Source organism: Falco punctatus (genome assembly GCF_963210335.1).
Source record: "Falco punctatus genome assembly, chromosome: 16".
Lineage (NCBI taxonomy): Eukaryota > Metazoa > Chordata > Aves > Falconiformes > Falconidae > Falco > Falco punctatus.
In genome coordinates this window covers 4,060,174-4,087,023 of record NC_137596.1, presented here as the reverse complement: position 1 = coordinate 4,087,023, position 26,850 = coordinate 4,060,174, and the positions used below count along the sequence as shown (strand labels likewise).

The 26,850-nt window shown below is 52.6% G+C and overlaps 2 protein-coding genes across 9 annotated transcripts in view; one reads left to right on the top strand and one right to left on the bottom strand.

The window, feature by feature from the left end:
- Window positions 1–18,314, top strand: part of ZBTB44 (zinc finger and BTB domain containing 44) — a 67,578-nt gene extending 49,264 nt beyond the window's left edge. Inside the window, exons 7-9 of one of the 2 annotated variants that reach the window (XR_013924030.1) lie at window positions 5,378–11,324; window positions 11,492–11,608; window positions 11,701–18,314. The gene's annotated coding sequence lies outside the window, so the exon portion shown is untranslated. Of the gene's footprint in view, window positions 1–5,374; window positions 11,325–11,491; window positions 11,609–11,700 lie in introns of both variants that reach the window. The other variant, XR_013924031.1, reaches the window with a different exon arrangement.
- Window positions 18,315–18,462: 148 nt separating this feature from the next.
- ST14 (ST14 transmembrane serine protease matriptase) overlaps window positions 18,463–26,850 on the bottom strand; it is a 35,018-nt gene continuing 26,630 nt past the window's right edge. For all 7 annotated transcript variants that reach the window (XM_080366647.1, XM_080366650.1, XM_080366649.1 and 4 more), the window contains one exon: window positions 18,463–26,632. In XM_080366647.1, the coding sequence (XP_080222773.1) occupies window positions 26,471–26,632 (162 nt within the window). In that variant the 3' untranslated portion in view covers window positions 18,463–26,470. The remainder of the gene's footprint in view (window positions 26,633–26,850) is intronic.

Genomic DNA, 26,850 nt, shown 5'->3' with positions numbered 1-26,850 from the left:
CTTGTGGTGAAGTCTCTGAGCCAAGTCTGAATTTAGCTTGTGTTTTTTTTATCTCCAGAGGTGTTTCATTAGCTCAATTACAAGTGACATGTTCCACTATGCGCTGCTGACTGAAAAAACTCAGCCAACCTAAATCCCTCTCCAAATAGAATCCAATTAACCTCTTACTCCCCCTTCCTTTAATCCCTCATGCCTCATGACTTGTTCACAGCCTCACCTTTTAAAGAAGACCAAAGTAAACTACCTGACATAACTATGTACTTAACAACCGAGGTGCTTGTACTGGGTTTTTTGGTTCGGTTGGGCTTGGCTACGTGCTGTTGGTGCCCAGAAAGGAAGAGCCTGTGGTTTTTTGTGATGGTGTCCAGCGATGGTTCTGTCGCAGAGCTCACCATTTGGGCAAGTGCATCACTGTCCCCATCTGTAACATCCTCAGTTAGATCCTCAGTAACACGTAGAAAAGCCGTTGAACTCATTAGATGCGGATGTCTGCGTAACTGCAGAGACCACCCCGGGACATAACCGTTGGTGCAAATGTGCTTGCTCACGACTGGGTTTGCTCGCAGGAGCTTCAGATCCCGGTTAGGCATTGTTTGGGAGGTGGGTAGAGTGCCTGGGTGTTACACCAGCTTCCTGCTCGGGGCTGAGTTTTGCCCTAGATCCATTAATGTTTTGGCAGCGGTGCTTCCTCGCTGGTGTTGTCAAGACAGTTAGATGCTGAAGTCATCAGTAAGGCATATAACCCGGAATGGATGGGGTGGATCAGTGACCTACTTTAACATAACGAGTCTTGCACAAATCTGACCTTCTCCCCGCGACCCACCCAGAGACCTCAGCAGCACGATCCACTGCAAAGCACCCTGTGCCCTGTTCTGGTCCTGTGTTGAAGTCTCAACCAGCAGGGCAGCGAGTCCATCAGCTGGGGCCAGGAGCTGGGATTTGGAAACCCAAAGTACTTGATTTGGCTACAGCCCCGCTTTGCAAATCCACACAAACATCTCGTTTTCTCCATATTTTTTTTTCCATTGTATCCACAGTCCATGTCCTGAAGAACTCGTACTCCCTGTGAATTAGTGGTGGGATTATTGCTGGAATTTTGTCTGCTTGCATGCTCAAATAGGCTCTCAGTCAGGGTCGAGATTTAGGCTGCAGCAGTCGTTGGGTTTGGTTTTGTTAGCAGACAGTTATTTTTAAAAATAGCTCTGTTGTTGTCTTATAAGCATTTTCCTCCAAACATGACTACAACAAATGAATGGTAAACTCAGAGAGGGACACAAATGTGCCGGTGAGGACATACCAGCCCCGCGGACTGATCAGAACAGGTTATGGCAGAGGTGTGGGGTTACACCCCATAAACAGAGACTTACAGGAAAAGACATTCAGAAAAACTCAGTCTCTTCCAGGAAGGATGCTCTGTGTGTTTTGTGGGTCTTGGATCAGCACGATCCAACTCTCTGCGTTCCAGCCAAAGCTAGTTTTGGAAGTGTTGCTACAAATGGCGCCATAAAATTTCATGTCTTGATGCAGTTTTTATTCTGGTAGGTTTGAATAGCCTGAAAAGCATGTCTCCTAAAAACCCGGTGCGTGGACTGGCACTGGGAGTGCCGTATTACTGTCCAAAATGGGTTAGTGTGTTATGTGGGATAGACTGGACAAACAGGCATCCGTCCTGGGAAGGCTGACAGGTTCTGGATGGGAGTGGGGATGAGTGCCAACGTGGTGTTTTGGTGGGGCAACATGGACAGATCGTCCAGACCGGTGTGTGCCTGTCTTTATATATGTGCGTGCACATGTATATAAATACACATGTGCACGCACGTATATATTGTGGCAGTTCGCTGAGTGATAGAACAGGAGGAATGCCCTGTAACGTGGAAGGGCAGCGACGAGGCTGTGCTTAACTGCAAAGTCAATACAGAGAGAACTAGTCTGGTCAGGTTTTCCTTAGATGATTGTCTATATGTTCTCTTTGTGTAACATCTCTCTAAATCGTAATTTGAGGGGCTTTTCTGCTTTTAATTCTCCTTTCCCTCCCTTAGATTTCCTTCCCATCCATCCTTCCTATCTTTTGCCATCTAAAGCCCATCTTCGCCAGTGGTCCCAGTGGCCTTCAGACACAGCGCACGTCTCCCCGGTCCCTTGCCGCAGCCGGCAGCCTCCTCCGTTGCTGTCACCTCCAGCCAGCTCAGGGCTGCTGGCTGCTACCAGAGCTTAGGCAGTTGCTCTGCCTTGCACCCAGCTAACGCATCTGCGTTTTACGTAGCAGTGGGCCCGATCCCAGCGCTGATCTAAGCCTGCCTGGAGGTGCTTTTCCCATCTCCTGAACCAGGCTGGGGCGTGCACAGGTGTCTGTGTGGTTCAAAGCAGGGGTGACCCGTGTCCCTCGGTGCTTTGGGCTCTTTGAAATCCTCACAGTACTTCTGTGGCTTTAGCCTCTTTCTTCTTTTAATGTTCTCTGTTCCCAGAGATGTTTTGTTTCTGCCTATCCCCTTAAGAGGTCAAGTGCTTCCAAAGGGAGGTTAGCCTGTAGTTTTCCACGGTCTCGGACTGCTCTGCGCACGAGTGAATTTGTTCTGTGATAATACAGCTGAGCAGGCAAAACCACAAGTAAATCAGGCTGGGTTTTTTTTCCCACTTTTAATAACAGTTTACTATTCTGTAAGTGCATGTAAAGCACATGCCCTATTCCCCCAGCCAAGGAGCTTGACAGCTTGTCAGCAAGAACTACCATAGGTCTAGAGTGACTGATTTATACAAGTAAAAGCACACGTGCCAAGACCTGGCAGCAGCTTGCTCCTTCTTCTTTTTTTTTTGTAATGACTTGGCAACCCTTTCTCTTCTCCTTCATCCAAACTTTTGCCTTTTATAGTCTTTGAATAACGCCTTTTCTTTTTCTTTTTGTAATGTATGTAGCAGTTTCCCCTCCCTTCTCTTTCAGCCCTTTGCTCTCCTTATCTGAATTGGCCACGGGACGGGAGATCTTGGCCTCACAACAAGCAGTTCTTGACTGAGTATGCACAAACCTGATTGCACGTGGACGTGTGTTTTTGTGCACGGGAATGGGCTCATCAAGGCTTCGTAATGCTTTCTTACCTGTGCTCTGCTATTCCCATGCTTGTGTGTCCTACGTGCTTGTGCTAAAACCCACCTTCCTTCGCAGAAGTATGCGAACAGCTCACGCTGGTGCCATCGAGTGTGTATTAACGCTGATTCCCATGTTCTCAGTGCGGAACGCTCATTTAAGGAATTACACAAATTTGTCCGCCTATCCAAGCGGGAATTCTTAGGCGCGTGCGTACACAAACATTTATGACACCCTGCATGATCATACAGCCTCCAACATAGATTCAAACTGGATTATGTATGAGAGTTGTATCGATTTGCTGTATCTCGCTCCAGCCTGTGTTCAGGTACGGCTCCCGCACAGCTGTGCAGCCCCGCGGTTCTCAGACACAAGCATTCTTAGGCACAGACAGTCTCTCACACATAAGCTTATAGATTTATGATTTGTTGTGCGAGTGGAAAACAGCTGCTGCAGGCTAATCAAATACAGCAGAAGATTTAATGCAAAATATTGAAAAACACTGTCTGGTAGGAGGGTGAAATTCTTAAAAACACGCTGGTCTCATGGCGCTAGGCCAGTGCAAGAAGATTTGCACCTGGCCATGATAAACGTCAGCAACGGGTCTGGAGGAGGCTGCTTCCCCCTTAGAGGGCTGCCAGCTACACGGGCTAAAATTCACATTGGCTTTGGCCCTGCAAATACGCTACACAAGTCTGAGGCTGGGGTTTTTCAGGGGTGTACGAGCAGAGCTGCTTAGCGTGGACTGGTAGGAGAGAAGAATTGTCCAACTGGAGCACAAGCGTTGCAGCACATTGGCAGAGCAGGGTGAAGTTCTTGCTACTGGCTCGCTCCTGCCCGTCTCCGTGGACAAATGGAAAGCCTATTCCTCCAGGGCTGTCAGTTCAGCACCTTTCACCAGTTCTGCTAAGGCTGCAAAGGCTTGGAAATAATTAACTGCAAAGGAAAGAATTTCTTCTCAGGTTTCTGCTGACTGACGACACAGGCAATTTATGATGCCACAAGAAGCTCGGGCTGGGATTATTTCTGTGTAACTCCCAACGCTGCTGCTTGGCAGCTTAGTGACTGCGTTGGAAGTGACTGAACTAGATTTAATACCTTGTGGATTTGAACTGTAAACTTCCACGAGGTTGGAGTTCGGGGGCTCAGCTCAGCTGAGTACAGACTAGAGCTGTGGCACTTGCAAGGTCCTCGTCTCCCTTCCGTGGTGCCGGGTAGGTGGGACTTGCCAACACAGCTCTCCTCGTTCGCACCCGGCAGGTATGATCTCACTCGTCCATCTCCAAAGGTGAGACTGCAGAGGGCTGGGCTGCGAAAATAGCACGGGATCAGTCTTCAGAGTGCCCTTCCCGTGAAACCTTGGCTTGGCAGGCTCAGCGGGTCTGCGCTGCCACTCTGGAAAATGAAGCGAGCGGCTCCTGCTTCCTCGGGTGCTAGGCAGAGCAAACGTGATACCTGAGCAGGGCACGCAGATGTCGCGGCTAAAGGACAGGTGTATTTTGTTCCTGTCTGCTCTTGGTCTGCAACAGGAGACGGGAGGCTCCTGCTCCAGCCGTGGGATTTGGCTGCAAAAAGAAATCCCTTGTTGGCAGTTGATGGTTGCCAGTTTAGTCCCTGTTCTTTACATGCAGATGTCCTGACTGGTGACTCCACACACCAAACCAGCAAGTCAGTTCTCCTGCACACCCTGCCGTGAGCTGAGAGATAAGATTTTCTAAAGAGAAGGGCCACGGGGCGTCGGGCCGAGCCCGCTGATGTTGCACAGGCGTGCAGCTCGCCCCCCGCGACACCTGGTCTATCCCGTGTGCTGTGGGTACCTCCCTGCCTTTGCTGCGCCTTCCGAGATCATCGGGCGAACAGCGCTGTCCCGTCTGCTCTTTGCAGTGAGACACCAACTGCACATTTTCGTGTTGGTGAACCCACAGCTGTCTGACTCAACGGCTGACAGGCTCCACTCTGCCAAGGAGCCCATATTCCCTTTCTTCGTGGGTAGACGGCGCTGGGTGGCATAAAGCACACCCTGCAACGCGCCGGCCGGGGATATGAGAAGCATCTGTTCCTTCCAGATGTTCAGTCATCTCATTGTTCGTTAGATTTGAGGACAGGAACCCCCTTCATTTCTGTGAGGCACTCGCTGTTCTCAGATGTCCGGGAGAGTGTGTGGGGTGTGGGGAGAACTGGCTTTGTGTGACGCCAGCAAGGAACAGAGACAGAGGTTTCGTGCTTTTTGGAGAACACTTGAAAGGCCTTTGAGCTCTGGCTAATCTCCATTGTTCGTGTGTTTTCCGGCAGCAGAACGAGAGAGGGAGAACGGAAAGAGGCAGGAGAGCAGAGCTGAGAATCAGAACTGGAAGCCTTTCCCGTGCTCAGGCGAGCTTGGCAGAACCCATCGTGGCAAATGGAGCTGGACGCGACAGAATCCAGGCTTAAGCTTGGCTCAGATCTTAGACCCAGCAGAGCCTCCTTAGATCTGCAGCAGCTTTGTAAGTAGATGAATGCATTTCAGCCAGCCTCGCTGAACCGGACACGAGCGCAGCTGTCGAATTCAGCTGTGCGACAGGGCAGAGGGTAGCGCTGCCCACGTTTGGGGCCCTTTTTTTGCCCACAGCCATTTTTCTGATTTCCATTTTCCTACGGACTTCTCTTCTTCTTCCGCTGCTGGTCATACAAGACTGTTAAAATGACACATGCGTTGCAAGCTTTCAGCCATTAATATAGGTAAGCTGAGGCACAAAGCTGCAAAATTAGCAGTAAATGTGTAGCAGAGGTGTGTGTTGTACTTGAAAGGCACCGAATTCTGCATTAAACCTCCTCTGCCAGCACGCCGGTTTGAGCCCCGCGTGGGCCATTTGCAGAGCACAGTTTTGGTCTGCCCGCATCGTTATATCTTGGCTGATGGGCAGGTAGTTTGCAATACGGGGTGCCCGTCTGAGTTTGGTTTCTGATGGAGACATTTCCAAGCGCAACGATGCCTAAACCAGGCGTGACTTGAGGAATAGAGGTAACGTGGCTCTTTATTTTTCTGTATGGGTTCAAGCAGGTGCAGACTCGAGCAAGGTCGGAGTAGAAACCTGACGTCGGCTAGAGCAGTGCCAGAAAGAGCTGTCCCTCCCTTCAGCGTATCCCTCGTACTTCTGTCCACTGAAGGAAAACGCTGTGCAGCCCCCAAACTTTCCCACTCAGTCCTTGTTCCCTTTCCTCTGCACCAGCAGAAAAGCTTTGTCAAAAAAACCCGAGTCATTTTCAATTCGAGATTTGAAATGTTTTGTTCCTGACGGTGAGTCAATGTTTTTTCCAGTCCCTCCCCCACAATAAACAAGTGCAGGCTGAGTGTGGTCCAGAGGAAAATGTGAGTTACACATGTCCTGGCCACATGCTTCTCCGGTACCAATGATAACCATATGGTGGCTTTCAGACCCCGGCTCTCCGACGAGGAGAAATGTTAGCCAGGATCGGTGCAGGCTCCTGCAGAATAGATACGTAGCCCAGCCTTGCCTGTAGCTGCTTGTGTGCACCTGGCAAACACCTTCACAGCCTAGTGCGGCTGTAGCACCTCGTTTTGTGGTTCTCCTTCACCTAAGCTGAGGAGGACCAGGCTGATGAGCTGGGCTGAGAAGCTCCTGGAGCACAGGAACCCTCGTGTAACAAACTCATCACCGAGCCCGCAGCTCCTATTGCTCTTCTCCGTTGCAGCGCTTTGCTGGGGAGAGGGCAGCGTGCTGCCCATCCCACTCCTTTCCCCGTGAGCACAGAAACTATTTTCTGTTCTGGAAAAGGAAATTGGAAGCGTTGGGGCAGGGCAGAGACAAGCCTTGGGCTAGTTTCAAGGTTTAGGGGCAAACCAAGTACGATAGGTGCATTATAATTTTGGCATCTCGCTTATTTGGGATGCAAATACAGCCTACCGTGCCAAGCTGGAACAGCCCATCCATTGCTTGTCAAATTTGAGGAGTGGGATAGAAGCAACCTTGTCCCAAACCCAGTGCAGGAGCCCCAGCGTGCAGCAGGCCCCGATGCGTGTCACACACCTTGCACGACACTGCTGGCACACCGGGCGTGCAGAGCTGCCGGCTCCCCAGAACTTAGCAGCAGCATCACCATCTTCTGCAGAGTAACAGGAAAGCCAAAGCCCAGGTATCCCAGAAGACTTTATTCCCATCACAACCTAAATACTTGGCTCATGGCAGAAGGTCCTCTCACGTTGTCTTAGTTCCCTTTCTCCGAGCTTGCCCAGCCTTTGCTCACCCAGCGTGTGAGATTTCCCCGTGCGTTTCCCATTCCTCTTTGGAAAAACAGCTCATCCTTGCAAGCGCTCCATATCTCACCTGTGTTTTGACTTCCTTATTTTCAGCTGCCAGGGGAGCGAACAGGAGGAGGTTCATTGATTATTTTTAGCGTCAAATCTCAGCTCGGTAACCTTTATTAAAGCTAAGCTAAATACACAGCAAACATAAGCTTTACTCAGGCAGCAGTTCACAGGAACTTGGCAGGGGCCTGCCTGCATTTCAGAATCCTTGTCCTTTTTCTAGATGAAAGCCCTGCAGAAGGATTTGTTTTTCAGACAGAAGGCAAGCCAAGTTGGTGATTTCATCCCAAGGCAGGCTGTGTCAAGCTGGTCCTATTCAAACACGCAGGAAATCAACCTTGGAGCTCGTTCAGAAACGAGGATGGAGAGTGGGGGTAGAGAGGGGGGCCCTGAGGAGGACAAGAGCTTGGATTCTGAAACCGAGCTCGGAACAGGCAGGGAAGATACCTGCTGTCAGTGTAGTGCTGCGGGGACCTGTCCCGCGCCTTTGGAAGGGTTAACTGGCCAGGTTGCAATTAACATCTCTTAATTTCCAGCTCTTCCAAGAAGCTATCCCATCTCTGCCCGTATGGAGCCCTGCGAGGGGCACGCACGGCATCGCTCTGATAAGAGGTCAGGTGGCTACCCCAGGCGAAGGCAAATTTTCCCGGAGTCCCCTCATTCCAGGACATTTTTGCCTGTTTCAGGCAACCATTGTCTAATTAAAGCAGATGTTTTCTGAGCCTAAGTGTGGATTACTGAGGAGAGAAGGAGAGAGCTTGCTCTGTGCAAGGGAATGGGGAGAAGGGAGAGGGAGGTGGGAAGGAGACTTTTGCGAAGTCATTCTTTACAAGCTGGTACAATGATCTCCACTTTAACATTTGTAAAGCAGCTGTATAACACCGGTGGCAGAGGGGAGGCACCTGATGGCAGAACTCAGAGCGTTTGCTCTTGCGTCTGCTGCAGGTTCTCCGAGATCTTTGGACAGTCCCTTCCCAAGCAGCAAGGGAAGCACAACGGAGAAAAACTTGGCATCATTTTATTTGCTGCATTTCTGCAGCTGCAAACTTGCCTGTTGCTCGGAGAAGACATCGCTCCAGGAACTTCCATCGCTATGCAGCAGGGTTTCGAATACAGCAAATCACACGGGAAATCAGCGAGAGAAACCTGTTTGGGGTGTATGTGTGAGTGTGTGTAATTCTTCATCCCTGAGTAACATCTGCAGGGGCTTCTGAGCAAGGCAGGCAGAATGTGCTGTCACTGCTAGAAAAAGCTCAGACCTGCCCCTTTGTGCTTACTGTCTCTGCAGAAGAACTCCAAGGCCTCCAGTCCTTCCTTTCTAGCAATTGCTTTCATGGATCCAGCTTGTAGTGGTTTGGGTTTTTTTTTTCTTCAAATCAAGCACTTTCTGATGTGAATAATACCAACAAAACGTTTGCAATTTGGCCTGGAGGATGGGAAAAATGCAGACACCGTAAGCCAAGGCAGTTTCTTAATGTCTATACTCATTAGGTACATTTTAACGTTAGTGGCTGGTGCTGGAATCTGCCCACGCAGGCTGGAGGCTGAGGAAAAATTATTTGAACACATCTGCTCCAAGAGATACTGTCAGACTTGGGGAGCATCTTGTGGTAATTAGGGGAATTCATTTCCTTATTTAGTCCAGCAGAGATTTTTTCCCTGATTTTTTTTTTTTTTCTGGGATCCTTTAAAATTTTATTTTCTGCATTTGTGTTTTTTCGACAGCTGAAGGGCTCCCAGGCAAGATTCAGACCCTGTGTTCACACAGCACCTTCTGCCCCATTGCAAAGCACCGGGCAAAGCTGGGTAAGAAGTCTTTTGGAAGTAAAGGAAGAGAAACTCGCAGCCACGGGCTCGAAATACAACACGGAGTGGTAGACCATGATTGCCTTTCCCCTTTCCTGTCCCTGCTGTGTCTTCTCCCTCCTCATTTCCCAACCTGCATGTGTGCATCTGCTTTGCAGACAGAAAGCCCCTACGAGACCCCAGTGCAGGGGTTAAAGCAGACCACTTGCCTGAGCGTTCCAGCTGAAACACTGCCCTGAGCTCTCCTGGTCACTGCTCTTCAGGTGGTCTGCACTTAGTCGGGAAATTGGGAAAGAAAAGGGCTGAACTGGATCAGCCAGTCGACATCCCAGGCCAGAAGCATCTTCTTCTTCTCCTTTTTGCTGCTCCTGCCAAAGGTGGAGTGGTACCTGTCTCCCCCAGCTCAAAACTCAACCCCCCAACAACTTTTGTCTCCTCACGAGAACTGTTCTACAAGGTCTCTTAAAGAAGAGCACAGCTTTAAGGTCCTGTCCTTTTTTTCCTGGGGGGAAAAAAAAAAAAAAAAAAAAAAGGTGTGTGTCGGGCTTTAATATAGTTTAAAAGCTCATTTTGAAGAGCTCGTTTGATGTCAGTTGTGAAATTCTGTACGTTTTGTTTCCATTCTTACTCTTTTGTGTCTTTAAAGCAGTACATCTCCAAATAACGTTTTTGCGTCCTGACCGCACATCTCTGTGCTCACTCCTCGAACCTTCATGCTTCTCGTAGCGTTGAGCAGTGACAGGGTTATGTTAACCTCTCCGCTTCGCTGGGCACATGTGTTGCCTTAAAATCAACACAGCAGCTGCAGACACTGACATCTGAAACAGTCCTGGCTCTCCTTCCAGCACAGCGTTCCTCTTTGGGCCGTGTGGATCGCACAGCGTGCCTTGCAAGGAACACGGGCCAGAAGAGCTGGTGCTCAAGGCTGATGAACTAGCCAGGAAAATCCAGGCTCTGGTGCTGTTTTCTTCTTGGCCAATCTTCCCACCTGAATAGGCGACCTCTGAGGTGGAGCCGTGTGGGAACGCATCGGCTTTTGCCTTGGCACGGGAAGGGTGCGTGCCCTGGTCTACAGACACCCAGAGGTCCCCCACAGAGCAGACACCTAATCCTGGCACGGGGGCTTGAGCCCAGGGAGATGGTGTGACTCGCACGGAGCCGGGAGCTGAGCACAGGCAGCGTGGCTCCCAGTTTGGCTGGCGAAGTGGTCATCTGGGAGCCAGCCCCTGGGGCGGTTTTCCTTGGCATGGAGGGAGCCGCCTGGGCAGCTGGCTGGATCGAGCGGGCGTTGATGGGGGGGGTACGTCTGCGGTGGGTTCACTTCAGGCCAGGCTTGGTTTGGGACCAGGTGTGGCTTGACCCAAATCTGCCAGTTAAGCTAAACATGAGCACCTGGCTGGGTTTAAATGCTGCTCCTCGGGGGAGGAGAGCTGGCTAGCCTTGCCTCCTGCCTGGTGAGCTTCTGCTGCCCTGCCGGGGGGCTGGAAGCTTGGAGAAGAGGACCGGGACCTCTAGATGGGGCTGGGAGTTTGCAGGAGGTGAATGTTGGGGAGCCTGGTTGAAACTCCTTTGGGTCAGACCCAGGAGATGAAGCTGTGCTGCTTTCAGGATCCTGTGGTTGGTGATGCGGAGGAAAACCAAGGTGAGAAGCGAGTGGTACAGCATGATGCTGATGCACGAGTGCTCTTTGAATTGAGGAGGGGGGATAAAGCTGTGTGGTGGCTGTATTTCTATCTAATCATGCTCTGGGGAGTGGAGAGCTGGGGAGAGGAGGCAAGGGGGGGTGTGTGGGAAAAAAACCCACGTTGACAAAGCGAAGGTAATCTAGAAAAAGCCTGAGACAAGGCCTTGATCTAATAAACTTACAAAAGTAATGCAGGGTTTCCCCATGCTCCTTAATTTCTGTTTTTAGCTCAACCAGCTGCTGGAGCCCTGCCTCAGGTGGCCAGGCTTCTGGAAGCCCTTTCCCTGACGCAGGGACACGTACCAACGAATGGCTGTCTTGAAGAACTGAAGCTTTTTGTGGAGCAGCTCTCTGTTTGGTCTCCAAAGGAACCTGCTGAGAAGACAGTGCGCCCAGAAGGTGCCCGAAGTGCTGGGAGGACGCAGCCACCGGGAAGGTGGTGAAAGGTAGAGGGAAGAATTGACTTGTGTGAGCTGTTCGAGATGCCTGGGAGGTGGGCTGGGGGGGGTGGGGGGACTGCGTCGTTCCGTTCCTTTTACCTGCACCACCATCGTGTTGATGCTGAGATCGGAATAGTTTTAATTTTACTCCTGATTTTACGTGCTGTGCACAGATCATAAAGCCCAGTGATGTGGTTGCCCAGTGGAGGTGAAAGCTGCTTACCTGACGTGTCTGGTGAATAACAATGAGGATGAAGTTACGCGTTTCAGAATCGTTTCTGCTGTTCTAGGTGGGTGAAGCTCTGCCACGCGATGGTGGATTTCCTTAAGCTTTGTCTGTTCCTTAGCGCCCGTGTCGTTAATTTTCACGTGGCTTTCCCAGTTGTTTTTCCCAGCCTTTGGAAGTCAGATGCTCGGAGGTGACTGCCTGGCATCTGCCCACGTGAATTGTGAGGTGGAGAAGACTGTGTCCCAGGAGTGTAGCGTTCAGCAGCTCCTTCTGCCCGTGCCGAGCAGAGGTATCCCCCTTTGGGGGGGTCTCTGAATTGAGGGGCAGCCTGTGGTACCTTCCTGGGTGATGTTCTCTGCGTGGCGTGATGGATGGAGAGCCCTCCCAGGATGGGGGGGAGGGAGGCGGTGGCCATGGGACCTGTATCTTCAGGAGTCTTCGTTGTTGTCTGGTACTGAGAAATGAGCGGTTGTCATGGTTACCGGCCTCCCCTTCCCGGTCTTGCCAAATGTCTTCTCTGGAGCCTCGGGCTTGGAGCAGGATTCAGTGCTTCTCTCCTGTTGAGATCATGCTCTGATTCCAAGCACCTTGAATTTCAAACATGCCTAGCCTGGCACGCTGGTGTGATCCTTGTGTGCTTTGGTATCTCAAGAGCCTTTTGGTGCTCCTGTTTACTTACTGATCCCCAAGACTAGGAAAGGAATGAATGAAACGGAAACGACCCGTGGGGATGCGTAGGGATGCAGCCCTGTGTTCCCAGCTGGGCAGGGGTAGGGTGCCTGGGTGGGCTGCGGGGTCTCGGTGTGGGCAGTACCTCCTGTGGCAAAACTTTAAGGGATCAGCGAAGGTCTATCTTATCTCTCATCCTTGTTCTCTCATTTCAGACCACAACATGTCTAGTCACGAAGTGACCTGAACCGTGAAGGTTGGTTTCCACAAACCTTTTGGCTTGAATCTAACTTCCCCCCACAGCACATGCTCCCCTGCCCCTTTTCTTTTCCTTTTGTCCCCTCAATGCCAGTAGAGGAACCTTGAGTGACAGTTGAACTGGTTAACAAGGTGGGGGGTTTTTTTTGGTGGTTTTGTTTTTGTTTTTGAGCTGGTTTGGTTGGCATTGCTTTGGAGAGTGAAGCGAGCCCTGAAAAAGGGCTCGTGCAAGTTGTGCTGGAGTCCTGTGCAGCAAGGGGATGGTGGCAGGGACTGGAGCAAGGAGAAGATTCTTGGAGCAGGAGGAAGGTGAGGGGTCTCAAAGGAAACATGAGGTCATTTCCCTTTTAACATAGTACATTTCAGAGATACTTTAACAATTAATATCTAAATCTGCAGCCCATTATAGGGCTTGGCAATGTGTTATTTTATAGTCTAACAAATGGGAGCCTGCCTGTGCTAATAGGTTGAATCCCTGAGCTGCAATAATGGTTACTATCACATGGAGAATGATAACTTGCTCCTCCCTGCCTCTTTTGCGATGAGGTCAATTACATTTACCATTTAAGGAAGATCGTCTTCCAATTAAAATGATGAGGATGCAAGGAATCCACTTTTGCTTTCTTTATTTTTAAACTTTAATAGTAATAATCGTTACCAAAAATCTGGGAATGAGGGGCAGGGGAATCTCTCCGCCTAGGCAGCCAAGTGTTACGACATAGCTTTGGCTTCAGGCGCCGAGGCTGCTGCTAAGCCCCTCCGTAGCCCATGCGGGAACATCTGGTCCATCTCCTGATGGAAGGTCAGCCCCAACAGCTGGGCAGCGCAGCCTGCTCCCGGCTACTGCGCCAGAGCCTCGGCTGGGGGTGCTGAGCAGCTGGGGCTGGCGTACGAGGCACGGAGCTGGGGGGTGTGTTGCTTGAGGCTCTCCTGGGGATAGAGCCCAGCTTGCGAGGCCGCCCTGAGGGTCAGCATCCTCCGTCCCCTCTGGCTTCTGGGTGGCTCGAGTGCCCCAGCAGAGCGCTGGGCTTCCCCAGCCCTCCGAACAGGGGCCTGGGGAGGTGTTTGTGGCGTAAGGTATGGATGAGGAGACCTTGTGGTCAGCGCGGCGACGGCTTTCTCCTTTGCCAGCCCTACAGCTGGTGCTGTTGGCCAGTAGTCACTGCTCTGCCCCGCTTACCTGGTTAAGACCAAGCTTAGGTCTCTCAACCTGTGGATTAACTAACCTGCCCATGATTTTTCAAGAAGATGTTAGCTTTCTTGCGTACAACCCCCTTCATTCTCCAAAACCCTCTCTGACTTCTGTCTGGGAGCTTATTTGGAGTAGTGGACTAATTGTTCACTAACCTGGGGCTCGCTGGAAGCAGAGAGGGGATTCCCTGCTGCATCTGCTTTGGGGGTTATTGGTGAACAGCGTCACAGTGAAGGCATTAGTCATTTAATTAGCATTAATAGGGCAATTATTATCTTAATAAAATGACTGATGATGACATTGAAGTTGCATTTGAGGTTTAACAGCTGCAGCAGCCCGACTGAATTGTGTGTTTGTTAATCCTCAATGAGGGTGTTCTATTTCACCGAGTGATGTTTATTTAACATGCAATAAGTGTCTTAGCAAATCTCTATTAAAGGCATATGTGGAAACCTTAATTTGAGGCACTACAGAAGAGAGTGAGACTGTTCAATTCATAAAATCCTATTTAAACACTGTGAGCTCCAAAACCCGGCCAGTGCCAAAGCAAACTGTATCCTGTAAGCTCCGTGCCAGATGTCTCATGTGGGGTATACTCAAGGTCCAAAGAAAATAAGGTCTGAAGGGAACAGTTTGGCCCTTGAATCTCCGATGCAGCCTATATAAAGGGGTTTCGTTTCCATTCAGGAAATACAAACCTTTTCTATATGGATCCTGTTCAAAGCGTGTTTGCGGAACAATTCTTCCCAGCAGCAGCGATTCTCGGTAACACCTACGCCTGTGAGCAGAAACTAGATCTGGTGGGAAGGTTTGGGAAAGAGCCTCAACTCCTCCGAGTTCCTGGGCAAGAAGAGGCAGTGATGGGGTCAGAGGTGTCCCCGAGCGGTGTGCGTGGCACCGGTGGGCGCTGGCCGTACGCGAGGCACCCCAGCTATTCCGATGGTGTTCTGGGTCAGGCGGGCGATGAAGCCTTAGCCAACCTGAATTTATTTTTCTCATGTGTCCTGTGACTTTAGGTAGCTCGCTACCGTGGCTCATCATCCTCCGGGCAAGGCGCTCCAGGATATTGGAGAATTAACCTTCGGGAGGCTGAGGTGATGTCCCTGGAGAGCCCGACTTCGCTCTGCACCTGGCCTGTTTCTTTCTGGGTGCCTTTACGTGGTATTTTTGCAGGTAGGTGCGTGTTCCTTTTGCCTGTGTTCGGAGACGTTTGGACGTGAACCAGGTCTGAACTGGCACCCTCGCAGCAGCGGTGAACTCGGTAAAGAGTGGGATCCTTCAGCGCTGATTTGGCGCTGAATTAAGGCAGCCACAGGACTTCCAGTTGGCTCAGACACGGGTGTAGCACGTGTATAGACACGACACGGGCTTTATCTTGAGCTTCTCTGACTTGTGTGGCAATTCAGCTCCAAATTCAAGCGTATGAACTCTGAGGCCAACCTCCCGGGCCAGGACCAGGACATGTGCTCAGCGTTCCTCCTGCTTATCCGGGATCCCATCCTGCTGGGCGAGGGAGGGATGGGCAGCCCTGGCAGCCTTCACAGCGTGAGCTGCGTTGGCTTTGGGTGAAACGCAGGAATTGGAGAGGGACCAACGCTCGGGGCTCCTGGGAGCTATGGCCAGCCCTGTGCTGTTTCCTCAGGTGAGGGAACGTCATCTCTGCGAAACGTGTTTGCTGGGATGAAGCCTTCTGCACGTCTGTATGAGGTCATCTGCTGTAGTGGGAATGTCTTGTGTGTTTTCTTATTACAAAGGTGGTTTTGAAGCGTTGTCCCAACCCGGAGAAGAGGCGGCGGGGCTGGGAGGATTGCCTGAGACTATTTGGTGAGGTAGGGGCAGCCTGGCGTAAAGCTACTCCTGTCCAAGGGAGGCCATTCAGATCCTGTACGGACAAGACTGGCTTCTCCCTCATGCGTGGCTCCTGTTGGCTCCAACTCGTGCTCTCCTTTGGGCTGGCAGAAGGTACGGCTGAGACCGCTTTCCAGCTTGCTGGGCTGTCCTTGCTGCCCTGACCACGCACCCAGCCCAGGTCCCAGCAAGCCCAGCAGCAACCAGCCGGCTGTAGTGCTCCGAGCCCCTCACAGCCTTGCTTGGGGTGGGAGCCTGGCTGAGCACATCCTAGCCGCTGCGTGGGGCCAAAGCCTTGCCGCTCTTGGCTAGCTTTTTACCTTTCCTTGCTTGTAATCTCTTCAGGGCGGCGAGCCAAGCAGGCCCATAGGCACGATCGAAACGTGGGATAAATATTCCGAGTCGCTTGATCTATAGGAACAGGCGCGGTGGGGAGGGAGTGAGTTAATCTCCTCCGTGCTCTTGGCCGTGGCAGGGCTGTTCCTGTATTCCCCTGCGTGCCGCGGTGGGGGGATAAGCTGGTTGCAGGGAGAACGCTCTGTCCCTTCCCTGGAAGAAGAGATTCATCCGAACCTTCCTTCTGGGAGTGGTCCTTGGTAGGCAGCTGAAATTTTCCTTTTCCTCTCATCCCATGACTGCTAGGGAATATCCAGTGCCTTGCATTGTCCAGAATAATTCCGCTGTCCAGAGGATTCACGTGTCTCAGGATCTGTAGGCTGGCTGTTTCCTTTCTTGCACTTCTCGGCTGCTTTCTCCCAAGTTGGTGCCTCCAGCCCTTAATAATTTATCTTGCTCTTGGTAGAGCAGGTGGTTGTGGGTTGCCTGGAGGGATACAGCTAAAACGAAGCAAAAGCCATCTCTGCTCCTTCCCTGCCTCTGCACCAGCCCCAACGGCCGTGGCTGTCGTTGTGCCGTGGAACGTGCAGCCCCTCTAAAACACCTCTGGTAACAGAATGGAAGTGAAGTGGATCCCCACAACCCTGGTTTCAAAGGTGTCTTAATTCAGTGTCTCAACCAGTCTGCCGGCTTTCCAGTACTATCAATCCCATTTAAAAAAAAAAAAAAAAAAAGCCATAAAAAGGTACAGAAGCTTAGCAGCAGCAGAAGTTCTAACTACAATTCTTGCTGTACGCGGTTGCCCAGACAGGTGGGGTGAAATGGGTGCGAACCCGTGTGCGGCGAGTTGGATGGAGCGGTGTCAAAGGCAGGTGGTGAAAGGTGACGCGATACCCTGTCATGTTCAAGATGTCTTGGATTTCTGGCGCAGGCATGCGAGTAGAAGGGTGAATGAGAACTATGTTTGAGCGAGCGGGGTGAGGTGGTGGTTTTGAGACGGGAAGGATTTCACTTCTGACGGGCAGTGTTCTGGGCTTCACTTGCTTTCCTCTGCTGCCTGTTCCCAGCTCGGGCAACTCCTCTGTTCTTCACTGTGCTTGCCCAGAGCTATCGTATGTGACTGTTTAAACAGCCGTAAGCCTGTTTATTTACTAAGGCTATAAATTATCTTGAAATCAGAATTCATCATTGTGCAAATACCCTGTTTTAACAGGCAGGCTGGCGCTCTGCTAGAATGACAAGAGTCACAGACCTCCCAGCTGATCTGCCAAGTCTGTCAAGGGCAGGTGTCTTTGCACGGGCAACTGCTGCCTTCCATAGATCCAGGCAGGCTCAGAGGCTTGATATTTTTTTTTTTTTTTTATTGTGTGTTGTTTCACTGACATTCGGGAGAACGCAGCGGCCAGTGCAGGTCTCTGAAGGACAAACTGCGTGTTTGTTATCTTGTGCTTGCTGGGATTTGCTGGGAGATAATGGACTAGACAGATCATGAATCTCCCAGGCATTAGCAGCAGTTGTCTCCAAAAGAAAGTACGAGAGGCTGATATTGATCAAGGAACGAGCTTTTCCTAGCTTTTTTCCTCACCCTAGCTAGCAATAAGTAAGCCTGTTTCTGAAGGACGTGGCTCTTAAACAGCAACAACAGAACCAGCAGCATCCTGTGCGGTGTTACTGGGGTTGTTTCCTTGACCGTTAGGCTTTCTGAGGACTCTGACTCTGTAAGTAACTGGAAGAACTTGCCTGAAAACACGGAAACCTCGTGCATTTGCTATGTGAAGTGCAAATCCTTTGTCCTCTAACTCCTGCCTGAAATGTTGGAGCTTGGAGATTTAACCAGCCAAGGTTAAAAGCCACCGGGGTGGCTGTCGTAAGCTGGTGGTCCTGTGCTGCCCTGGCCGTTGCGTAGCTTGTAGGGTTTTGCAGATGTTGATGTTTTTTCTCTCCTTAGGAGCCCCCCCTCGCCTCCAGCTGAGTGCAGCCCTAGCGGTCCAGCGCCCAAATGCCGTTGGTGAGCTGTGTTGATCGGGTTGACTCACTCTGGCAGGTTTGGTAGCAACTGTTCATCATCCGGTTTACCTGTCCTGCACTGTGTAAGCCATCGCCTCTGCACATTTCTGGAACCACAAAAACTGGAGGTGGAAAAGATCTGAGGTCATCCAACTTCTCCGTTTTCCCCCTATGGGGGAAGGCTTGTTCCCTACACCAGATTTTCCTGTACTGGGTCCAGTTTTAAGTGACTCAAGGAGCAGGGTTTTCATCGTTTCCCTTGGGAGCCTGGCAGATTTCTCACCATGAGAGATGTTTTCCTAATCCTCCACCTGACCTGTTCCCCTCCTCGATTCCAGCTTTGAGTGGACAGTGTGAAGCTGCAGTGGGTTAACACTCATCACATTCCTGGAGTACTGGTTAACTCTTTCTGGGTCACATCGACGTGTGTCCTGAATAAAAAGGCTTTTGAAAGGAGGATTTTACGGTGCCACTTGAAGACCGACAAGCGTCGATAGCGTAGGTAGGGCGAGTACCGAGCGCTGGGGTCCTTTATAGGAGTTACAGGTTTGTGGATGGTTTTCTTCTATAGAATATAAGCGTACCTGCAACTGGTGGAAACTGGAAAGTGGTGTAAGCGGTGCATAGAGCTGGTGGCAATTGCTGTTTTTATTTTAGGCTTTGCTTGTGCCTAGCACTTAGTCAAGAAGCTTGGTTTTTTTCTTAACAAGCTGAGGATTTTCCCATGGATCGCTTTCTTTGCTTATCCTGTCTGTGCTGCCAGTGCTGTGTAACCGGTAGCTTGACTGTAATGCTGAAGTAATTCTTAAAATATCGTCTGCTAAATAGATCGGTCATGATGGGATAAAGCAGTTTTCCATGAAAGATGAGTGGGATCAGACCTTGGATTCGGTCAAATGGGAGCCCGCACAAGAAGGGGGAAATAAATCTTTGTACAGTGTGGCCGTGCAAAGGACAAAACTAGAAGCAAGCCCAATGGTGCGTCGCTAAGATAATTCCAGAAATATTTAGGGCAGGGTGGAAAGTTGGTAGCGCTTAAGAAGTCTGTGGCAGTGTAATACATCATGCGATGGGAAGCTTTGTGTTTTGTCGAGGATGGCTCGGGAAGCCGTTTCGTGGCTCGTCTGACATGAGTGGGGTCTGGAACCCTCGTTCTCCGTCCTGGTTTGACCAGGCGTAAGGAGCGATGCTGCGTTCGCGCCTCTGCCAGGGAAACGGAGGGTGCCTGTGGGGCCGCGCTCCCGTCCCGCTACCCTCTGCGTGCAAGGGGCTGAACCCCTGCTTTCCGGGGAGGGGGAGGGGTTTCTACATCCCGATGAACACTGTGGCTGTGTTGGGGGGGGGGGGGGGCAGAGCCAAAGACCACGACTAATGGTAACATCAAGAACCGCCTTCTGCATGGCCTGATTCACCCGCTGCTTGTACAGATTCAGTCTTTCCTGCAGGAATGTTTGATAATGCAGCGCACACCGCTGAGATCACCCTTCTGGCAAGCGCCTGCTGTGGTATGAGACCCAGGCATCTGGCAGCACGTTGCTTATTGCAGTCTCCAAGGCAACCCTCCATGCTGTTCTTCTTGGGAAGCTCTGCCTGTTCCTAAAGAAGCCGTCGTCCTCCTCCTCCTCCTCCTTACTGTAAGCGCGGCAGAAGTGAAAGATTTTTACCTGTGCCAATGAACTCTAGGCAGGGACGCTGTCGTTCCACGGAGCAATGCTGCCACGAGTATGGCATTTCCCGCTGGAAGATGCCGCCTGTCCACTCCCTGTGTCACAAAATGTCTTTCTCTCCTGCTAGCTGCTCTCTCCATGTGCTCTCCAAGCCCGTCACTGTCTCTGTAGCCAGCTGTGTTTGCACGAAGAGTCTGGGCTGCCACGAGGACGGCTGGAGGCTTCTGCCGTGGCAAGGCTTTGCATCGCTGGCGCGTGTCGCAGAAAGAATTAATTTCAGATGAGGGGTCCCAAGGTGGATTTACCGTTCATGCAGTTGTTTGCACATTAAAACACTTGTGCTCCTGGTAAGGAAACAGCTGAGCTGCAGCTCGGACGGCCGCGTCCCACAGTGGCTTGTCTGAGCTTCTCTTGAGCAGGAGCTGCCTGTTGTGTCCTCGGGAGGAGCAGTCACCGTCTCAGTTGTGGGTGTTCAACCTGGCAGGTCAGAGGGGCAGTTACCTGCCTCCAGCCTTCCACGAAGGAGTCCTCTGAGTTGCTAAAGCTCAGCCTGGAACTGCGGCTTGAGGCGTGTGTTCTGCTCCCGGTGGGGAGGCTTCTCTTCTGGTTCGTTTTGGGGTTCTTCTATTGGTAATACAGAAACCGGGGTCTGGCGTTCCCTCCTGGCTGAGGGCTGGGCTGAGGGTCACCAAGGCTCAGTGCTGGGTCCTGCGCGTGGGTCACACCAGTCCCATGCAGTGCCACAGGCTTGGAGAAGGACAGCTGGAAAGCTGCCTGGTGGGAAAAGACCAGGAGATGCTGGTCAAGAGCCGGCTGAACACGAGCCAGCAGTGTGCCCCGGTGGCCAACAGCATCCTGGCTTGTGTCCGAAACAGTGTGGCCAGCCAGGACCAGGGCAGCGATTGTCCCCCTGTGCTCAGCACTGGTGGGGCTGCACCTTGAATCCTGTGTCCCGTTTTGGGTGCCTCGGTACAAGAGGGAGCCCAGAGATGCGCAGCGGAGCTGGTGGAGGGGCTGGAGCACAAGTCGGCTTAGGAGGAGCAGTATCTTCTCCCAGATAATGGGACAAGAGGAAACTGCTTCAAGTTGCACCAGGGGAGGTTTAGAATTGGGCATCAGGAAAAATTCCTTTACTGAAAGGTTAGTCAAGCGCTGGGACAGGCTGCCCAGGGAGGTGGTGGAGTCACCATCCCTGGAGGGATTTAAAAACCACTTAGATGTGATGCTTAGGGACATGGTTTAGTGACAGACCTGGCAGTCCTGGGGTAATGGTGGGACTTGATCATCTCAAAGGTCTTTTCCAACCTAAATGATTGTGTGACTGTACTTTGGTGGGGTGAGCAAGGCAGGGGGGAAACTCCATATGCTGATTGTGTGAAAGAACCCCCCTGCTAGGTTGTATGTGGACCTGAGGCCAGAGGACTCTGTCCAGCTTTGCTTAAAAATGGGCGTTTAGTGTATATTCTTGATCTTGGGGTCACCGGTGCATGGAGAGAGCCTCCCATCCCCTTGGAGAAAGCCAAAGCCGCTGTCTCAGAGTAGCTGAACCATCCGACAGCTGCAGTTAAACGAGGTGACGGCAAGAGCTGGCTTAGCTAAAGCATCTTGTGTTCCCTGCGGGTGACAGCGTGCTCCCGAGTTATAAAAGCTGCTGTCGTCCTTGTCCCCCCGCTCTGAGCCCCGGGAGGGAAAGTGCTGGATTAGGTGCAGGTTCATTGCGCAGGTGGCTGGCTCGGCTGCTGGGAACCTGCTCTCCCGCCGGCCCTGCTGTCCAAGTCCGTGCTCCCAAAGCCGGGCAGACCCTCCACGCTGCACGCCTTGGTCCCCACGTTGCTCTCTCTGCCCTGGGTTTCTCCCAAGCCGTCTGCCATCCGCACCAGGCAGCCGGCACGTGTTCGCTCAGGCGCTTTCCAGGAACTCTGCGGCGGCTGCCGTGGCTGCGAGTGGTGTCGCTTGATGTTTCCCAAGGGGTGGAGGGGAGGAAAAAAAGGTGTTTCGCTATCAGGGTGATGGTGCAGCGCTCACGAGGCACTTGGAGTTGGTTTGCCCAGTGCATCCAGGATCTGGGCCTGGGGGTGGGAGGGGGGAACCTGCCCTTCCAGGCAGCAGAGCCCCAGTTTAGCAGCACAATCTAGACTGGAGTCACTGGGCAGAGAAACCAAGCGGGGCCGAGGCATTTGGCACTTCCAGTGAGCCTTCAGCTGTGATAAGATAAGAGTTTGAGTAACTGTGAGCCTGCCTAGTGGATTGAGATCATTGTTGTTGAAGGATGTTATGGAGACAATCCACTTACAATCTTGGCTGCTGTGCTGGATTTAATTTTTTTCTTTTTTTTTTTTTCCCCCTGCTCCTCTCCCCATCAGCAAGCTGGGGAATACGTGTGGGAAACAAATCGGCAGACAGACAGTGGCATGTGAAGTGATTCTCCCCACTGGCACAGATGCAATTGCAAAGCAATCGTACAAGTGGTGATTTTGAAGGCCAAAGATAACTTGCTGCTTGCTTGCCTGCAAGCCCTAAAATGGTTTGGAGGAAGGAGGCGAGAACTTCAGCCTACTAGTTAGTGAGGGATGTTGGATGCTGCACAGCTGCTTTTTTTTTTTTTTTTAATATATATTATTCAAGTGCTTTCTTCGGAGCTCATGAGTAGTGGGGACAGGCTGGTGCTACAGCACGTGATAGTGTGAACTGAAGCTTTACCAGTGGGCAGGCGCTTGTGTTGGTGTGAAAGGCTGTTGTTTCCCAGATAAGCCAAGCCCTAAGATGCCTGTAGAGGTTTCCCCCCTTCAGCTCTGCTTGGGCAGCACGCAGGCTCTCCATCCCCACCAGGTTTTCTGGGCGTCTGCCGGAGGAGAAGGAAGCGAGGTCTCCCCTAAACCTCGCCACGCTCAGTTGCAGGAATGAGCAAAGAGCTGGTGTAACGATGTAAAGCAGGACGTGATCCAGCATGGTGGTGGTGCCGGCCTTTGTGAGCACGAAGGAGATGTGCTGCTGGAAGGGCCAGCCTGGAGCGAGCGCGGGAGCTGGGGAGCCGTCGTGGTGTGCCTTGACCCTGGGTCAGCCCCCTGGGGCCAGGGGGCTGGGGCTGGGAGGGGGGCAGGGGCGCAGATCGCAGCCTGGGCATGGGGTGCAGCTGCTGCGGCCATCGATGGTGGCATGGAGAGTGTTTCTTGGCAGCCTGCCCTCTGCGATGTGCCAGCCTGGGGCTCTGCAGGGTGCCTCCGAGCAAGGCTGAGCCTTAATGCCTTGTCTGAAGAAAACTGCCATCTCTTAGGTGGAAAAAAATAGGAGCAAGTGCTTTGTGTGTCCTGGGTCTAATCCTTTTTGGCACCAAGAGGACTCTTTAAGCATCCAAGACTGCTGTAGGTGTGAAACTGCCTAGAGTAGCACATGGCATCCCAAAGAAGTGGTGTGAAGCGGGATGGTCCACGGAGCTCAGGGCGCAGAGGGAGACCCCTGGTCCCGTCACCTTGATGTGCACATCTGGGGGGGCAGCTGGGCTGCCCCAGCCAGGCTGTGCCAGAAGGCTTTCCAAGCAGTTGTGTGGGATGTTTTCCTTTGATTCATCAGCTGTAATTTCTCCCGAAGTCTTGGCATGCTTTCCCGGTGGCTTGCCTCCTGCAAGTCATCTGTTCCCATTTGGGACCGGCTGCTCGGGGTGCTGACCTGCAGGCAGCCTGGCCTGGGCTCGCTTCCAGGGGACGCAGCCTTTCCGCCCCTTGCCCCCCACAGCTATCCCGAGAGCTCCCAGCAGCGTGAAATCCTCTCGGCTCCCAGTTCCCTGACCCCGTTGTTTGCCTTGGCTTCTTGGGGTGAGAGGTTGCCCCCAACGATTGCGCTGGGTTCCCGGATCTCTTTACTTTTCTCACAGTTTCTAAGACGACCGGTGCAGCGAGACGCAAATGTCAGACCCTCTTGTATTTGGTGCGCCTGGGGCCGAGCCTGGCTCTGCTCAACCTCTGAGCTGCTGCTGGGTTATACAAACCCCTCGTAGTGCCACTTCTCGGCGTGACTGTTCCTAGTTTCCCATCCCCAGTTTGGCACCGGTTCACCCCTACCAGCTCCGAGAACAAACTGGGGCTGGGTTTACAGTGCCTCAATCCCACGGTGTCGGGATGCGCCGCATCAGAACAACGTGGGGTTTGGGGCCCGACAGCTGGTGTTATTTTACAGTGAGACGAGTGGAGGACTGTTTGCTCTGGTGCCTCTTGAGTGCGGAGGGGCTTGGGAGCTGCTGGGGGACTGGGCGGTGGGGGGAAATAATGAAGTGGGCTGCTGGCCATGGGTCAGCTCTTGGACTCGGACCTCTAACCTGAGGGATGGGACTTTCCAGGCTGATTCAGAGCTGCTTTTCCCCCACAGAACCACATTTAGGCACCTTGCAGGCAAGGCCAGCTGCATCCAGTGCTGCCTACGCTTGTTCCCCTTCCCTGCCTGCTCATTCTTTCTGGCTCCGCTTGGCTCCCTCCCCTCCGGCCTTTGGGAGAGGGGTCTGGGGCTTGCAGCCCTTGGCCCTTCCCTGGAGCTCCTTCCCGGTGATGATGCTTCAGGAGCCCTTGTGCCTTGGCCGAGAGAGACATCTAGTGGGGTCGGAGCTCAGCGACCTGGGATTTTTCTTTATTTCTTGCATTTTTATTTATTTTTAATCCTTGGGAAGGACTGGTTTCTGTAGGAGCAGGAACCGAGGCTGCTGTATCCCTTGCCTGGGGGCACCCTGGCCCTGTGGTGGGCCCATTCCTTGGGTGCTTCTCTCTCTCCTGGCACTGCTGGGGCTCTTGGTTCCGCTGACGCTCTCTGGAGGTGGCTCCTCCAACGAGGAGGTGTTTTCTGTCCTAATCTTGCCTCGTGACAAGGTACGTGGGGCCCTTGGGTGACGGGCTGGTCAGCACCTGGGTGCTGAAGGAGACACCCCCCCCCCCCCCTTCGGAGGGGGGTGTCAGAGAGGAGCATGCCTGCGAAACGCTGGAGCCACAGCAGAAGCACCGATCTGATGTGGATGGATCCAGAGCCCCCCCTGCCCCTCTTACATCTCCCAGCTTCCCCCAGGCAGGGCGAATCTTTCACTTAATGCTTTGCCTCTTGCTGAAGTCCTGTTCTTGGCACCCCTCCTCCTCCTCCTCCTCCTCCTCTCCTTGCGATAAGCCAGGAATAGCGGGGGGAGGGTGGCGCGGAGGGGAAAGCTTGCTGGGTTCTTGGGGAGACGCTGGGTCTGCCTCCCCGCCAGGGGCCACAGCCTGGGGGTCTCCGGTCCTACCCGCTGCTTCCCAGAAGGAAGCAGAGGGATCTCGTGGGTCTCTTTCCCTTCCTGGTATGATGGGGTAGGGATGTCACCGCTCCTGTGCCATGGAGCCCAAGCACGGAGGGAGAAACGTGGGATGAGCGAGAGGGCTTGTGCAGAGGGGAGCCCTGAGCAGGAGAGACTCGGGCAGAGCCCTCGCTGCTTTTACTTGTGCCTTGATTGCCGGAATATTTTTATCTGTGCCTGTTCTTGCTGCCCTTTTCCAAGAGCACAAGGAACTGTGGAGTGAACCGGATTGTGCCTCTAACTTGGATGTAGCCAGTGCCACTGTGTCCGTGGGAGCCCGAGCGCCTTCCCTGCCACGTGGGGGATGCTGAGGGTGGCTCGGGAAGACGGCCCCGCTTCAACGCCGTAATCTCCAAATTACTGGAGCAAAGTAGGGCGCTCTGTTGCTTCATTGCTTCTCCCCTGGGTCCTGTACGAGCCAGCGGGTTTTAGATGACCTCGGTGTTGGCTTGCTTTAGCTGAGAGAGAGTCGCAGCACCGTGGTGATACTTGTCAGTCCCTGGGGGATGGTGAGCACAGAAGATGGGCAAGGAGGGAACCGAAGCTCCCCGCTTAGCTGTGCTGCAGGGTTCCCAGGTCCGCAACACTCGTGCAGAAGGTCGTGAGGAACCACCCAGCCAGAGCGTTAGAAAATATCCCCATTTATTAGAGCATCTCCACTCCACATAGTTTTACAAAACAATGTATTTACAGGCAAGGAAGGGGCTAACTATGCTCAAGTGGAGCGTGCTCTGCCAGGGGAAGGAACAGGAAAAAAGAAATAAAATCAGCACATTCATGAGTCACATCGTTGCATTTTTTTTCTCTACAAAAGTAAGGTGGGTCGTAGAGTCTGGTGGCTGGCACAGCTACCCCTGGTGTCGTTGCAGAGGAGCCCCCCAGACCATGCTTGGGGAAGCCCTGCTGCTCGTCGTGGAGCACAAGGGGAAGGGGCACAGTGTGGCACAACTCCTGAGCAGCTGCGGTGTAGCGTGGCAGTGCCAGGACCTGCGTGCCACTGCCTCCCTCGGGTTGAGTGCCACCAGGGCTGAGACAAACTCTGCTCTTTCAGCCCCCCAGCCCTGGGCTCGGCATGACCAGAAGCTGATGGGGACAGAGGACGGAAGGAGGAGACCAGGGCATGGGACACCATGAGGGGAGGGGGCCCCCAAGGGGCTCCCCCCAAACCAGTGCGAGAACTCCCCTTTCCCACCCCCCCATGACTGAAGACCAGAGAAAGGGGGGTGGATGGCAGTTTGGAAGCAAACAAAGGAGAGTTTCAGGATACAGACTGCTTCCTTCTGGAACCGTCCCAATAAAGCTTGCCTCTAAACACATCGAGTGTTTGTTGGTTTTTTTCTTTTTTTCTTAAAACGTTTCCTATACATCTTGAATGACTGGTCAGTCAAGTCGGTTGGGGGAGCTGCGCTAGCTGACCCCCCAGGGGCAATCTCTCCTACTCCAACCATAGATTTCTAAGTTGAGATGTGAGAACAGTACTAAGGGCTAAGCCAAACCATCAGCTCTGGCCACTCAGTACCCACACAGAGTCCCAGGCACTTGCAGCGAGGTAGAGGGAGGGTCGGTGTTCACAGTAGAGGCTGTGCGCTGCCGGGAGGACGGGGCAGCACCAAGTGGCTCCAGCCAGCGGCGTCCATGGCCCTAGAGCCCCGTCTGCTTTTTGATCCAGTCTCGCAGGCTGGTGAGCCGGCTGTAGACTCCAGGCTTGTTCCTCTGAGCACAGCCATCGCCCCAGCTCACTATGCCGGCCAGGAACATCCGAGTGCTGGGCTCCACGCTGACCAGTGGGCCCCCGGAGTCTCCCTGCACAGAAACAAACAGTAGCATAAGCACCAACGCAGTAAACCAGCCTCACCACCCATTCCCTGAAGCAAGTATTTAAGTGTGGCTAGGAGAGCCACAGCACAGAGCTAAACAAGTGGCCTATCTTGCTAACGAAGTAATAAACTCGAGCGTGGCTGCGCTGTTCTCCCGAGAGACTAAGTCACGCGTTGACACAACGTGCTGCCTGTTGTATGTGG